Source organism: Euleptes europaea, chromosome 7, assembly GCF_029931775.1.
Source record: "Euleptes europaea isolate rEulEur1 chromosome 7, rEulEur1.hap1, whole genome shotgun sequence".
Classification (NCBI taxonomy): domain Eukaryota; kingdom Metazoa; phylum Chordata; class Lepidosauria; order Squamata; family Sphaerodactylidae; genus Euleptes; species Euleptes europaea.
In genome coordinates, this window is record NC_079318.1 from 82,558,616 (window position 1) to 82,572,900 (window position 14,285).

The 14,285-nt window shown below is 46.9% G+C and overlaps 1 protein-coding gene across 1 annotated transcript in view; it reads right to left on the bottom strand.

Annotated features, from left to right (window-relative positions):
- The window catches only part of SMG5 (SMG5 nonsense mediated mRNA decay factor), a 38,650-nt gene extending 24,879 nt beyond the window's left edge, over positions 1-13,771 (bottom strand). Inside the window, exons 1-6 of the mRNA XM_056852792.1 lie at positions 13,485-13,771; positions 8,372-8,470; positions 6,902-7,025; positions 4,807-4,963; positions 1,034-1,123; positions 479-568 (exon numbers count right to left, since the gene is read on the bottom strand). Coding sequence (XP_056708770.1) covers positions 479-568; positions 1,034-1,123; positions 4,807-4,963; positions 6,902-7,025; positions 8,372-8,470; positions 13,485-13,555 — 631 coding nt within the window. The 5' untranslated portion in view covers positions 13,556-13,771. The remainder of the gene's footprint in view (positions 1-478; positions 569-1,033; positions 1,124-4,806; positions 4,964-6,901; positions 7,026-8,371; positions 8,471-13,484) is intronic.
- Between the last annotated feature and the right edge of the window lie 514 nt (positions 13,772-14,285).

Below are 14,285 nucleotides of genomic sequence, written 5' to 3' on the forward strand. Positions count from 1 at the left end.
CCCCGCTGTGACCGGTGCTTGTGAATTTATTCACAGGGTTATTTTGTAAACAGATTTGAGTAATCCTTGGGCAATAAAGCAGGACTGAAGATGTTCAAAGAGAGGAAGGAAAAAAGAAAAAACAGCTTCAATGGAATGCTTAGAAACGGCTTTCTCCTAAAGAGGGACAGTTTCAGCTCAACCTTGAAAAACAGTTCCCTTCCCCTAAACGCACAACCCATCGACACTCCAACATCTCACCCCAGGCTATGTTAATAACTCCCTTGCAGCTTTGGTATCCGTTTCCCCTACAACCAAGCAGCCTCTTGGATACCCAGGGCTTTCCTACCTCTTTCTGCTTACATCCTCCTCCGCATACTCACGATGCTTCACACTTCCAATGATACTATACATCAGCCTCCTTACCACCACCTCCCCATAACCTTCCTAGCATTACAACAAATCACCTTTTAGGCAGAAACTTGGGCTACGCACTTACCAATTTGCGGTGCAACAGAAAGGGCTTGATAGTAAAACCGCTCGGCAAGCAATTCTGTATCCACACCTGCCAGTTCATTCTGATACCGAGCTGAAAAGAGCATCCATGAAAGAGTATTATGGTTCACAATCAAGCAGAGACTTAGAATTAGTAAATCAGCACAATGTGGCAAACCTTTTGGCAGGCTCGATGGACAAGTGACATTATGAACTTCTATTCAATAAACTTAGTAATTTTGCTTCTCTAGGTAGCTAACAAGTTTAAAGAAACAAATGCTTCATTAAAATCCCAAATAATATCTAAACACAGCATTAGAACCCCCCAACTCTACTGGGTCAATTCTGGCTGCCAAAACCCAACTACAGCTGGAAGAGGCTCAGGATTTGGAGAGCCTCCAAAAGAGGGTGGGTTAACTCAAGTCATTCACTGATTAATAAGCTAGAAAGCCTGCTTCTCCTTTTCCCTGCAAGTCCATCATAGACTGCAAGAACCAGAAGGGTAGCCTCAAGACAAGAACCAGGACATGTTAAAGATTTACCCCATATCAGCTCTCACCTAAATCTCCCAGATAAACCAGACACCGGTGGCAGGCCATCTGAGCCCACTCCATCTCCTTCTCCGATGCAGAGACAGGTTTCTTGCAACCTAGGCGAGAGGTAATTAATTAAACAACCTGGATAAGCCCTACAACCAAGGCACCAAGCTGGCTTCAGCAGCCATATGCAAGATCCAACCTTTCCCAAACAACAACCCCATACAAGCCCTTGCCCACATGACCAAGCACAAGCATTTCCATGATTCCCCAAGCAGACCACATGGAGGGGGAATCAGCTATTGCATGAACCTCAAGTCTTGTTCTTAACAAAGGAAAAGCCCAGTTTGAAATGACCTATGGACCATGATCCTAAAGAAGCCGAGACCCTCTCATGGCCAAGAAGCGGTGCTTCAGACCTATGCGCTGCATAGCCCCACCCCCATGGCTATCAGAATAAATGATACAAGAATCAGCAACAAATTTATTTCCATTGCAGATTTATCAGGTTCTTCTTGGAAGTTTTGGTGCCTGGGATCTTATTGTACACACAGTCCCTGGAAGTTTGATAAGATAATTGTTGTTTTTATGGTTTTGTGTATGCATTTTAGCTCAGTTTTGATTGTTTTAGTGATAGTATTTTTGTTGGCTGTAATGGTTTTTAAGATGTGATTTATTATGTATGTTTTCTCTAGCCACCTTGGTGGACCTTAGGAGAGTAGAAATGGGATGTTTTCTTTTCTTCCAAAACCCCAAAGAGTGGACACGATGGTGGCTCCATTTACTCATGAATGGTGCGGAAAGGAGGATTCGCTCATCCACAGAACATTGTGGGTTACTTAATGAAATTGATCTGCTGTAGATTCAGGACAGACAAAAAGGAAATGCTTCTTCACATGATATGTTTACTTGTGGAATTCACTATTACAAGATGCGGCAAAGGAAAGTAGCTTAGACAGATCTATCAACAACGGTTGTTTAAAGGAACCTTTGTGTTTTGAGGCAGTACTGTTCCAACTATTAAATGCTGGGGCAAACAACAGGGAAAGGCTGCAGTCTTTGTGCTCTGCTCATGAGTGCCTATGAGGCAGGAGGCTCAGTGCTGCAGGAAACTGGATGCTGGGCTAGATACACCTTTGGTCTGATCCAGCAGTCTTGTGAATAATTCACTGTATTGCTGGTCTCAGACATGGCTATTGCTTCAAGGGTGAAGGGTCAAAGTTCATATCCTGGACAAAGTTTTGTCTAAGGAAAACAGAGTAGCCATAGCTGGGTGGTGGAGAAGAAGAGTTGGTTTTTATATGCCGATTTTCTCTACCTTTTAAGGAAAATCAAACCGACTTACAATCTGCTTCCCTTCCTCTCCCCACAACTGACACCTTGTGAGGAAGGTGAGAGAGTTCAGAAAGAACTGTGACTAGCCCAAGGTCACCCATCTGGCTTCATGTGTAGCAGCAAGGAAACAAACCAAAACCGGTTCACCAGATTAGCGACTGCCGCTCATGTGGAGGAGTGGGGAATCAAACCTGGTTCTCCCGATTATAGAGTCCACCGCTATTAACCACTACACCACTCTGGCTCTCCGGGTGGCAAGTCTAGGAAAGCCCCTGCCCAAGACTTTGGACAGCAGCTGCCATAGGAGATGGCATTAGGCTCGGTGGACCAACTGGTCTGGCAGTTTCAAAATGTTTGCGCTGCTGCAGCAGGAGCTAACAGCCACTTGTAAACTGTCAAGGTTACAAGAAACAGAAAGTGCCGCTGCGTTGGCTCTTTCCAGCTGAGAGCTCTTCCCGTGCTGGAAAGAGCGCTGGGGTTTTGCTGAGGCTGAATTGCCTCCCCGTCACCAGTGCAGAAACCCAGAGACAGTACGAGCCAGGCCTGACTGATCACAGGAACATGGGCACGGAATGAAATGCATTAAATGGCTACAACAGTCAAGGGTATGGAAAGTGTTCCCTTTATACCCATCCACTGCTGCCTTCTTTTTAAAAAAACAAAACTGTTGGCCCTCAGAGACCGTTGGGAACAGTTTCATGAAAAAGCCACCTCTGAAACCTTATCAGGAGAGTGGACATCTCTCCCACCCGCTTCTGGGTATAAATCTTACTTTCGAAAGAAGTTAAAATTCACAAAGACTGTTCAACAGCTTAGGCATGCAAAATGCATTTAACGTGCCACAGAGATCATGGTCTGAAAGTCATTCGAAGGACTCCATCAGTTCTGCAGTGATATCACTGCGATTCTCAGGCAACGGTTGCCAAGGACACCAGCATTTCAGCACACTTGTTCAGGGAGACAAGACACAAGGCAATGATAGACTTCCACCGTTCAATAATTGAATACGCCTAATAATCAGCTTGCTAGTCAAGGGGCTTGGGACACCTTCAAGTTAAATATAACCTCTCTCCAACCCCACCCGCTATGGCACAATCATTTGCACAATATCGGAAATTTCTATCCTATTTAATCTACAGAGAATTCTAAGCATTTTATAACGAGTTGGATTCAAAGGTGCCCATCTGCAAGCAGAATGCACTTCAGCTCACAGAAAGAAATTTTCAGAACTTCCCATAATCCCCAGTCCCCCACACCACTCCTGGGGATCCCAGGCTCTCAGGGCAGCTTGGGAGGAGGGAGGGAAATGCAGATGGGAGGGATCTGTTCAGTTCTTTGGATCCAGCCCAGTAAATCTCAACTAAGGCTATGCAGAGTTAACACAACTAACAACCCCAGCATTTTAAAACATCCCATTTAATGTGAAGCCAAATAAGAACTTCCAGCTTCTACTTAAATAACCCAAATTAAAGACAACATGGAAGAAATCCACATCAGCATTCAATCAGTAGTCAATTATTTCTCATTTCCTGTACAAAGTTTCTACTAATTGCCATTTTTAACCTACAGCGTTCAAAAATATTTGCATATAGGATTTCTGCTGTACACTTCTTATTCCAAACATCAATAACCACCTTCCAGTCATGTACAGCCTTAGCAACAGTATTTGGTTTATTCAAACATGTGAGATGGTCGTATTCAGTCAAATCATGTACATCCACAAACTAGCAGCAGGGCCGGGAAACGGCAGACTTCAGAATATGTTCGATCTGCGGAGCAGAAGCCACCAAGGTGATGTTTCCTGCCTGACATTCCAAAGAAAGGAGGTGGCCTCATACCAGGAGATGCCTTGCTTGAGGGAAGTGGGATTCAGGCTCTTTAGGGCTTAACCTGGGCCAGACCCACGTTAGGGGGTCAACTATAAACACTCCCTGAAGAACGACACACAAGACCCAGACCAAGGCCTGTCCCAAAAGAGAACGAGCAGATGGCAGACCTGAAGGAGTCAAGAATGACATAAAACAAAAAGGCTTGGACCCTGCGATTCTAAAGCATCAGGGTGCAGGTCTTTCCCATCGTTCCCCAGCAGTTTCTCAAGACCTCCACAGCACTGATGCTGGAGGCTGAGGGACTTGCATGGACAAAAGGCCAGGCAGTCCAAGGGGCTGCAGTGAGAACCAGGCCAAAAGAACCCACCACCCTTCCCTTCTGCTCTCGTCAGCAAAAAAATTCGCGGGTCCAGGAGAAGCAGCATCCCAGATCCCAGTCCTCAACACATCGCCTCAAATTCCACAACTGCAGGATCAGCGTTTTTGGGGAGCTAGTGGGGGAAGGAAGGGGTTCCTAGCTCCCCAAAAACGCTGATCCTGCAGGGAAGAGAAATGGAACAGCCACTCCCATCCTGATGCATACACAATGTACGATATGAGCCAGTGGAATAAGCCAACACCCGCATACTGACCTATCAGGGGATCTGTTACATGTGTCCAGTCAATACAGCACTGGAGCTCGAGTTGATAGTGAGACTGAATGTAGAGGAGAAGGTGCTGGTAAAACCCGATGCCGGCAATAAGGTGAGTACGGTAGGCACATTCCAGGGTACTGCGACTATGAATGTGCTGTGTGGTAGAGAAAGAGGAGAGAGAGTAAAATCAATAGTTCTGCAGGACTAGACACAGTCCCAGATTAACTCAGCAATATTCTATTTTTGCTTTGGTCCCGCCACACTGCCCCCTTCCAGAACTTCCGACATACGCGCCAGGTGCTAGTAGTTTATCACTGGTTGTGCACCTATGAATGCGGGTCCCACAAATGACCACCTTAGAAGTAAATCCACACTGCATCACTTCCAGGGCTCCTATAGTCACTCAACCAGCAATTCCGGTGCTTCCAGCAAAAGCCATGCTTACAGGAGAAAAACCATTCCTTTCTTCCAAAGAGATGAGGGGCATTTTTTGGCATCCTCCAAAAGTTCGTCATACATGTTCCCCTTAAACAGACGCAGTGTCTCTCCTTTAAGCTTGGCCTTTACAAGAAGCGCCAGCATTTCTACAGAGTTTCGGGTTTCTCTCTCCTTCAAAAACCCAAAGTGTAGTGGAATAACTACTATATTTCTTCCCCAGTGGAGCACTTGCAGAAGACGCCCATGATCTGGCTGCGACATCTGTCAGCCCTGTTGATCGCCCAGGTTGATTTGGCTGATCTACCTCGCTAGGTGGGTGTCCCCTACCTCCCTCACCGCTCCCATGTGTGTCCCTCCTGAAGACACCCGCAGCACTTCCGCTGCTTCCGTCTATCGCAAAAGCCCAATGGCAGAGGAGAGCAACCGTCACTTCCTTTCCTTCCTGCAGAACTTCAGAAAAGGAAAGGAAGGGCGCTTCCCACAGGGCTCTTTCAAGAGCCGGCAGCGAAAGAACACTTCTTGCACCTGCTCCAAAGGCCAAGTGCAAAGACAAACACAACTTTTTCCCAGAGTTCTCTCGAGGCCATGGTCAACTCACAAGCAATGGTTCCGCTAGTAAGCTAAGCCCTAAAAAATTAAGGACCGCTCCAGACTGCAAATGGGAATTCGCATGACTGAATGCTCCCCCATAACTGCCACATCGGGGGAAGACAACTAAGCCAGAGTACCACCTTGACATGCTAGCTTTCTATATGCAAATAATGTACAGACGGGCATTGGATCATTCAAGTCCTTCCCTGCTTGCAGTCTCAACTGAAACAGCTGAGACACAAACTGATCACCTCGGTCAGAACCAGACAAGAGTGGAAAGACATGATTGCTCTCTTAGGTATTTGAAGGGCTGTCAGAGGAGGGCAGGGAGCTGTTCCTGTTGGCCGCAAAGGATAGGACTCGCGCAATGATGGGTTTAAATTGCGGGAGGAAAGGTACCAGCTGGATGTTAAGAAAAAATAATTTACAGTAAGAGTTGTTCAACGGTGGAATCAGCTACCCAGGGAAGTGGTGAGCTCCCCCTCACTGGCAGTTTTTAAGCAGAGGCTGGACAAGCACTTGTCAGAGATGCTCTAGGCTGATGCTGCATTAAGCAGGGGGTTGGACTTGATGGCCTGTATGGCCCCTTCCAACTCTATGATTCTATGAAAGGACGTTTGAGCCTTTCTTGGAACATCTTGAGGCTGGGGGAGGGAGGTAGTACTTTCACGAGAGGCAGCAAAGGCTGAAGTGGAAGGAGCCATGAAGGGCAACTGCAGTAGCAGCAACCAGAACCAGAAGACCTACCAAGAGAGGTGAAAGGAGCCTTGCTCTGGGCCCTGCAGGCAGAAATATCTGTTGGATATCCCCGTTCCCCTTTGTTTCCAGGCCTGCAACCTTCTCCTTCTTTCCATACTGCCTGCATTCAATCAAATTATTCACATACAAGGAGAAAAAAAAACATGTGGCTAGGACCACACCAGCAGCCACTGTGCATGTTCTGCAGCCAAGCCCGGAGACCCCAGCTTAACGATCACTGCCATTGTCCATTCTGTCCTTGATGTTAACCCTATCAATCTAGAACACCTTAGAACAAAGGACTCAAAAGGTACTGATAACCTGCCTTCTTATTCGTTTTAATGAGCTGGATGACCTCGTAGTAAACTTTCCTCCAGAGCAATTCCTCCGCTTTCCTCCCATAATCCACTGGGTGCAAGAACATCAGCTTCACACATAATTCGCGTAACCTGAGGAAGGGGGTTGTTGTGGGATAGGGCGAGAAAAGGAGGGAGCATTATACTTTAAACTTGGCCAACAGAGCCATTTCAAGCCATTAACCCAACCCACAACAGGGACACATGCCTGGTCTGAAGTTACCCATCCCTGCCACAAAACCTAGTTGTGACAAACAAGGTTTCCTAAAGGTTCAGGTGGTAATGGTTCAAGTGGCCAGAAAATCTCCATGCAGGCCGGTAAAATCACTTGACTGGTCACCCAGGGTAAGGAGGAACTGTTTCCAAGAGATCGGGCAGAGCAGCCTTTGGAAAAGAGTAAAGGCAACCTCTGTTTGGGAATTCACCTGCATAAGCCCCACTGACACCATGGAAGATGCACAGGAGCCCTTGGTTCGCCCGCTTTCAGGCTCATGATAAGCCAAATATAATTAATTTAGGCATGCATTTATTTTATCTATCCCACCTTGCCATTGTTAAGACAGCGTTCAAGTCAATCAATACAATACTAGAATTCCAATACCTAAATCAAGTTACTATTTAATAAATCCAACCACAGCTTTTGGAATAGGGCAGAGGTGTCTAACTCATTTGTTACGAGACCGGATATGACAAATGTCACTTGGTGGGGCCGAGCCATGCCTTGCCAGCCCAGATTAAGAGAGGGGGTGGGTGTCTGCCTCACGGGCCGGATAAGAGCTCTCAAGGGGTTGGATCTAGCCCACGGGCCTTATGTTTGACACCCGTTATAGGCACTACATGAAGATAACTTGCCTTGCAAACTTCCTTAGACTATCTATTCCCAATTGCTGAAGCCGTCTGTGAGAAGGCGTTTTTCCATGCAGGTAGCCATGTTGGTCTACTGTAGAAGAGCAATATTTGAATCTAGTAGCACCTTAAAGACCAACGAGATTTCCAATGTATACGCTTCTGAGAGTCAAACCTCCCTTCATTAGAAAGCTTATACCTATGGCCTTTATGGCCCCTTCCAACTCTTATGATTCTATGAAATCTTGCTGATCTTTAAGGTGCTACTGGACTCAAACCTTGTAAGAAGGCAAGTATTCAGCACCATGAGTACCAAGGGTTTGCTTGCTGGGCAGATATTGGGAGATGTGTGGATTAATTTGGGGGGAGAGAGGAATTTGTGAGCCAGGAAGAGTACTGTGGGCTAGTGCCTTTTGTACATGTATTTGTAAGGTTGCTCCTGATCCTCTTTCTGCATGAAAGAGCCACTCCTGTATCGTGAGAACTGACAGTGAACCAGCAGGATCCTGTGCTGGAGGAACCCTGTGGCCTCCTCACTAAGGCTTAGTTTTGAGTTTCTGTACCACAAGACGAGGGGAAATCAATGCGCTTACTTGTTTCTCAGGCTGATGTTCTCTGGTTTAAATACTTCTTGATAAGCTGCCTTGTTCCCAAGAATGAGATCCAATCTATGCACTGCTTCTACCACCGCTCTACAAAAAAAAAAAAAAAAAAAACAGAAGGGTGGAAGACATTACAGTCAGGAGGATATTGTTTCTGGGAACTGCATGGGATGCCTATATTTCATTGACTCCTATACCTGGCCACCAAAGGCTTGTATGAACATTCAGAGATCTGTAACGGGTAACCCCCAAGCTTAGTAATCCAAGACAACCATGCCAGTCTCCAGAAATGTGGGATTCCAGAATACTGCAGTGAAACATCTCAAGCTAATTATTTTGTATGACTCACTCTATATTTATTGCAGGATAAGAGCAAGGTAAGGCCCCCCATTTGTGAACACAGTTCAGCCGGTTCAGACATTTGCAGATTTCTCCAAGCACTACCAGCCCCAAGGGAGCAATGACCCAGCATATTCACCACCTCCAGCACCGCTGCTGCTTGCAGACAGCTGAAAATGCAGCATCTGACACAGGGCTTTAACCCATGAATGGTTCCGCCACAATAACGTCTTAGTTCTGAAGTGTTATTGGGCTTTTGGTTTTGTTACTAACACAGCAACCCTTCTGGAATTTAATTTCATTATCTGAACAGTCCATCTCTGGGGAACAAAGACCATATCTCCAAATACTCGTAGCCAAATCCTGACTGCACAGTTTAATCTAGACGCTATAGGGCTGATTCCTCCTTCGCTTCCTCTGAACTGCGCCTTTCCTGGATGGCCAAAGGAGATATCAGATGCTCACATGCTCTTATGAATGGAAACCAAAGGAAGCTTGGCACTATATACAGAGGACTGCAATTCATTATAAGAAGAACATGTTCTTGGCAGCCACCAACCAGGCAACCACCAACCAGGTTTTGAACTTGCCACCACTGAGATGAAATAGAACCTGCCCATTCTGCCATACGTACACATTAACTCCAAGGACAATGTGTGAAAAGAGTTAAGAGGTAGCACGTCCAAATTAAGTCCCCTTCAGGTATGCAGCTTTTGTAAAGACTTCTGCAAGAAAGATGCCCCATAGGCCAGACTGATCTTAGTAGTAAGGCAAAGCAGAGGGCCACAGGGCGAGGCTGCGCCGTTTCCACTGAACAGCTGGCAGGCAGACAGAGGGGCTGCTTGCCCAGTATTTCCCTCAGTTGCCTGATTGACAGCAAGACAAGGGATACTGCAAGAAAGGCTACTGGGAACAGGCAAATTTCCTTTGCTCAGCCAGGTGGGGTGGGGGTTCAGGACATCATATGCATACAGTACCCACAAAACATGTGTAGAGGAAATATGAGGCAGTGGGTTAATCACCACTAGTTCTGTGCCTGGGTACAAGCAGACCTGTTCCAACTCTCTAGGAAAGCCTAAGCACAGAATAGCAACAGCAAACAACCTTCACCATTTGGTATTTCCACCAGACTTGACAGCAGTGTGACTTCAGGGGCGTTAAGAGGTTGCTTTCGGGTCTGACTGGTGCATTCTGACGTCTGGTGCTGGGCTTGCTCGTTGGGAAGAAACAAATTAGATGCCATAGTCTATTAAAAGATCCTGAAGTGGCATTGCGTGCCAAGCTGCAGGGATGCAAACCAATTACAAGCGTTTTGACATCTTTCCTGCTTCCAAAAAAGCTGCTCTAGTCTAATGTCTGAGTCCATGCCATCCAAAGGATGTACAGCTTGCTTCAGCACAGGGTTCAACAGCAAGCCCAGTTAGTCTCACCTGATGACCTTGGAAATAAGTCAGTTTTTCTCCCAAGCTTCATACAATTTTTCCCCCAAAGGCAAATATCTGACCTGCAAGATGACAGGCAAACACTTAATCCCAGTGCAGTTCTATGGAAGTGTTAGGAAGGAAAGAACCTAATCTCTATGGAGTGGATTGGGGGGGGGGGAGGCACTGCTGAAATGTTAAAATAAACAGGTGTCTTGCAGCACCTTAAAAATCAACAGCAATTTTATTGCAGGATAAGCTTTTATAGACTAGAGACCAATTTTTCAGTCACTCAGATGTGGTGTTCTACAGAAGTGGGTGGAGGAACAGCATGATGCAATGGTTAAGAGTACTAGGATCAGAGAGACCCAGGTTCGAATCTCCACTCTGCCATGGAACTTGAGTGACCTTGGGCCAGTTGCACACTCAGGCTAGCCTACCTCACAGAGTTATTATGAGGATAAAACAGAGAAGAGAAATTGGTTCTTGTAGGTTATCCGGGCTGTGTAACCGTGGTCTTGGAATTCTCTTTCCTGACGTTTCGCCAGCAACTGTGGCAGGCATCTTCAGAGGATTAACACTGAAGGACAGTGTTAATCCTCTGAAGATGCCTGCCACAGTTGCTGGCGAAACGTCAGGAAAGAAAATTCCAAGACCACGGTTACACAGCCCGGATAACCTACAAGAACCAATGAACTCTGACCGTGAAAGCCTTCGACAATATAGAGAAGAGAAATGTTCAGGTCCTCATTGGGGAGAAAGGCAGGGTATAAATGAAGAATATACATAAATAAAAAAGCAGGGCCATTGCATGGGCTAGCTCCTCGCTCTGTGTGTTTCTGGTGCCCTCAGTCTGCCTCTCCCCACCCTCTTTGGCTCCATCAAATAACAGGTGACCCTTAAAATACAAGTTCCCTGTCCCACAATACACTATTAAGGGAGTACAGAGAAATAAACCAATGGAAGGACTAGGAAAGACGAGTCGCCAAAAGGAAGTGAGAAAGAATCCCATAAAATTAAAACAGGACAGGCAGAAATTGCTGGACCTTTTTCAACATAAGGTGCTGCAGTCAACCTAGGATCTGGGTGACCTAGATTCAAATCCACACTCTGACACAAAGCTTGCTGTGTGACCTTGGTTCAGCCGCACTCAGCATAACCTACCTCACTGGTTTGTTGTTAGGACAACATTGTGGCAAGGAGGGCAAAGTAAGGTGCTTTGAGCCCCCAACGGAGGAAGGACGGCACAGTACAAACAAAATAAATGAATAAATGTTAAAGGGATTGGGGGTAAAGAAAGCAACAACTCCCCTTGCATCAGAGACCTCCCCCCCTCTTTATGGAATAGCACTAATATTATGAGGGAGAACGTGCCCACTTTGAATGGGCGCACGCGTGCCCCATTACCATTGCTTTGGTCAAGGGATACCATTGGGGGAGAACTGGCGGGTTGTACACCATAGATCTCCATCCCGCGTGCTGCTGAAAGACGGTAGTGCATCTTCTTACCCTAGAAACCTTTATAGCAGTGGTTCTCAACCTTTTTTGCTCCATCCCCCCCTTTCACCATTGTTCAGAATATATTCCCCCCTTCCCAAGATAGTCTAACTAAAATAATAATAATACAATTTTACAGATTGCACGTAACCTACAGGACATCACACTTTGCTGAATAGTGGTCCAAATTCCGCCCCTGGAACCCTACAACCCCCCCCTTGTTGAGAACCCCTGCTTTATAGGGCTATGGAGGGTCTGTGGGAAAGGGGACGAGAGCCCTGGGCGACTCCTTGAACGCGGGATGTCCTACCTGAGAAACCCTGGAGAGCCGCCGCCGGCCTGAGTAGACAATACTGACTTCGATGGACCCAAGGGTCTGATCCGGTACAAGGCAGTTTCAGGTGTGTTCATGTAGAAAAGGGCAAGAGTCCAGTAGCACCTTAAAGACTAACAAAAATATTTTCTGGTAGGGTATGAGCTTTCGTGAACCACAGCTCACTTCTTCAGATACCTGAAGAAGTGAGCTGTGGCTCACGAAAGCTCATACCCTACCAGAAAATATTTGTGTTAGTCTTTAAGGTGCTACTGGACTCTTGCCCTTTTCTACTACTGCCGACAGACTAACACGGCTACCCACTGTGAATTATACACATGTGTGTGTATGTATATATATATGTGTGTGTGTGTGTGTGTGTGTATATATATCTAAGCTCATACCCTACCAGAAAATATTTGTGTTAGTCTTTAAGGTGCTACTGGACTCTTGCCCTTTTCTACTACTGCCGACAGACTAACACGGCTACCCACTGTGAATTATACACATGTGTGTGTATGTATATATATATGTGTGTGTGTGTGTGTGTATATATATCTAAGCTCATACCCTACCAGAAAATATTTGTGTTAGTCTTTAAGGTGCTACTGGGCTCTTGCCCTTTTCTACTACTGCCGACAGACTAACACGGCTACCCACTGTGTGTGTATGTATATGTGTGTATATGTGTGTATATAAGCTCATACCCTACCAGAAAATGTTTGTGTTAGACTTTAAGGTGCTACTGGACTCCTGCCCTTTTCTACTACTGCCGACAGACTAACACGGCTACCCACTGTGAATTATACATATGTGTGTGTGTGTATATCTAAGCTCATACCCTGCCAGAAAAGGTTTGTGTTAGTCTTTAAGGTGCTCCTGGACTCCTGCCCTTTTCTACTACTGCAGACAGACACGGCTCCCCACTGTGAATTATACATATGCGTGTGTATGTATATATATATATATATGTGTGTGTGTATATAAGCTCATACCCTGCCAGAAAATGTTTGTGTTAGTCTTTAAGGTGCTCCTGGACTCCTGCCCTTTTCTACTACTGCAGACAGACTAACACGGCTCCCCACTGTGAATTATACATATGTGTGTGTATGTATATATATGTGTGTGTGTGTGTATATAAGCTCATACCCTGCCAGAAAATGTTTGTGTTAGTCTTTAAGGTGCTCCTGGACTCCTGCCCTTTTCTACTACTGCAGACAAACACGGCTCCCCACTGTGAATTATACATATGTGTGTGTATGTGTATATATATATATATGTGTGTGTGTGTGTGTATATAAGCTCATACCCTGCCAGAAAATGTTTGTGTTAGTCTTTAAGGTGCTCCTGGACTCCTGCCCTTTTCTACTACTGCCGACAGACTAACACGGCGACCCACTGTGAATTATCAGGTGTGTTCATGTGAGGACTGGGAGAATAGGTCTGCACAGGATCCGGGGAGACACGCCACCTCCCCGCTTCCTCTGCAGGCCCTGCTTGCAGGGGCCCTGCTGCGCCGCCTCCCCTTACTCACCGGTAGAGTCGCTTGGTGTGGAGGGCCTTGGCCTCAGGCTCGCCGCCGCCGCTTCCGCTGCCCTGGCTCATGGCGCCCGGCCTGGCCCTCTGGCTGCCTCGGAGGCGCTCAGCAGCACCACCTGCCGCTCCAAGCCCGCCCCGCCCTGCAGCGCCGCTCCACCCTCGGCTGCCGCTGCTGCTGCCGCATCTCCCGCCGCCCCCTCCTCAGCCCCGGCCGCCGCCACCGGCCCCTCTCGGCCGCCATCACGCCCTGCCTCTCTCCCCTCCCTCTTGGGCTCCTCCGGCGGCTGCCCCCCTCAGCCAGCTCTCGCGGGGCCTTGCCTCGAACCCTCGCGAGAGCCGGCGCGCCCGCCTTGGCGGCGCTCGCCGTCTGCCGCAGCCAACTCCGGGGCGTCCGAGCGGACGTTGTGACGTCAGACGCCGGCTGCTGGCAAGGGAAAGGCGCCTTGGAGGCTTCAGCGGGTGAGATCGTCTTGAATCGTCGCGAGAGTTTGAGCGAAAGGATGGTCGACGACCGTTTGGCGCGCAAGAGTTTGCCAGGACTAGAGGAAGGGCAGCATGGCTGCTCCTCCGGCTTCAAACAGCATTCAAATAAACTTTATTGACAACAGTAATGCCCGCCATGTGTGGTCAGGTTTTGGAAAGGATCGCAGAGAAAGATAATTATTGGTTCTTGTAGGTTATCCGGGCTGTGTCTTTCTATTTATCTTTCTATATTTTATTATCTCTATTTTCTATATTTTCTATATTCTATGTAGAAATATTTTAATATTTCTATATTTTAATATTATCTTTCTAT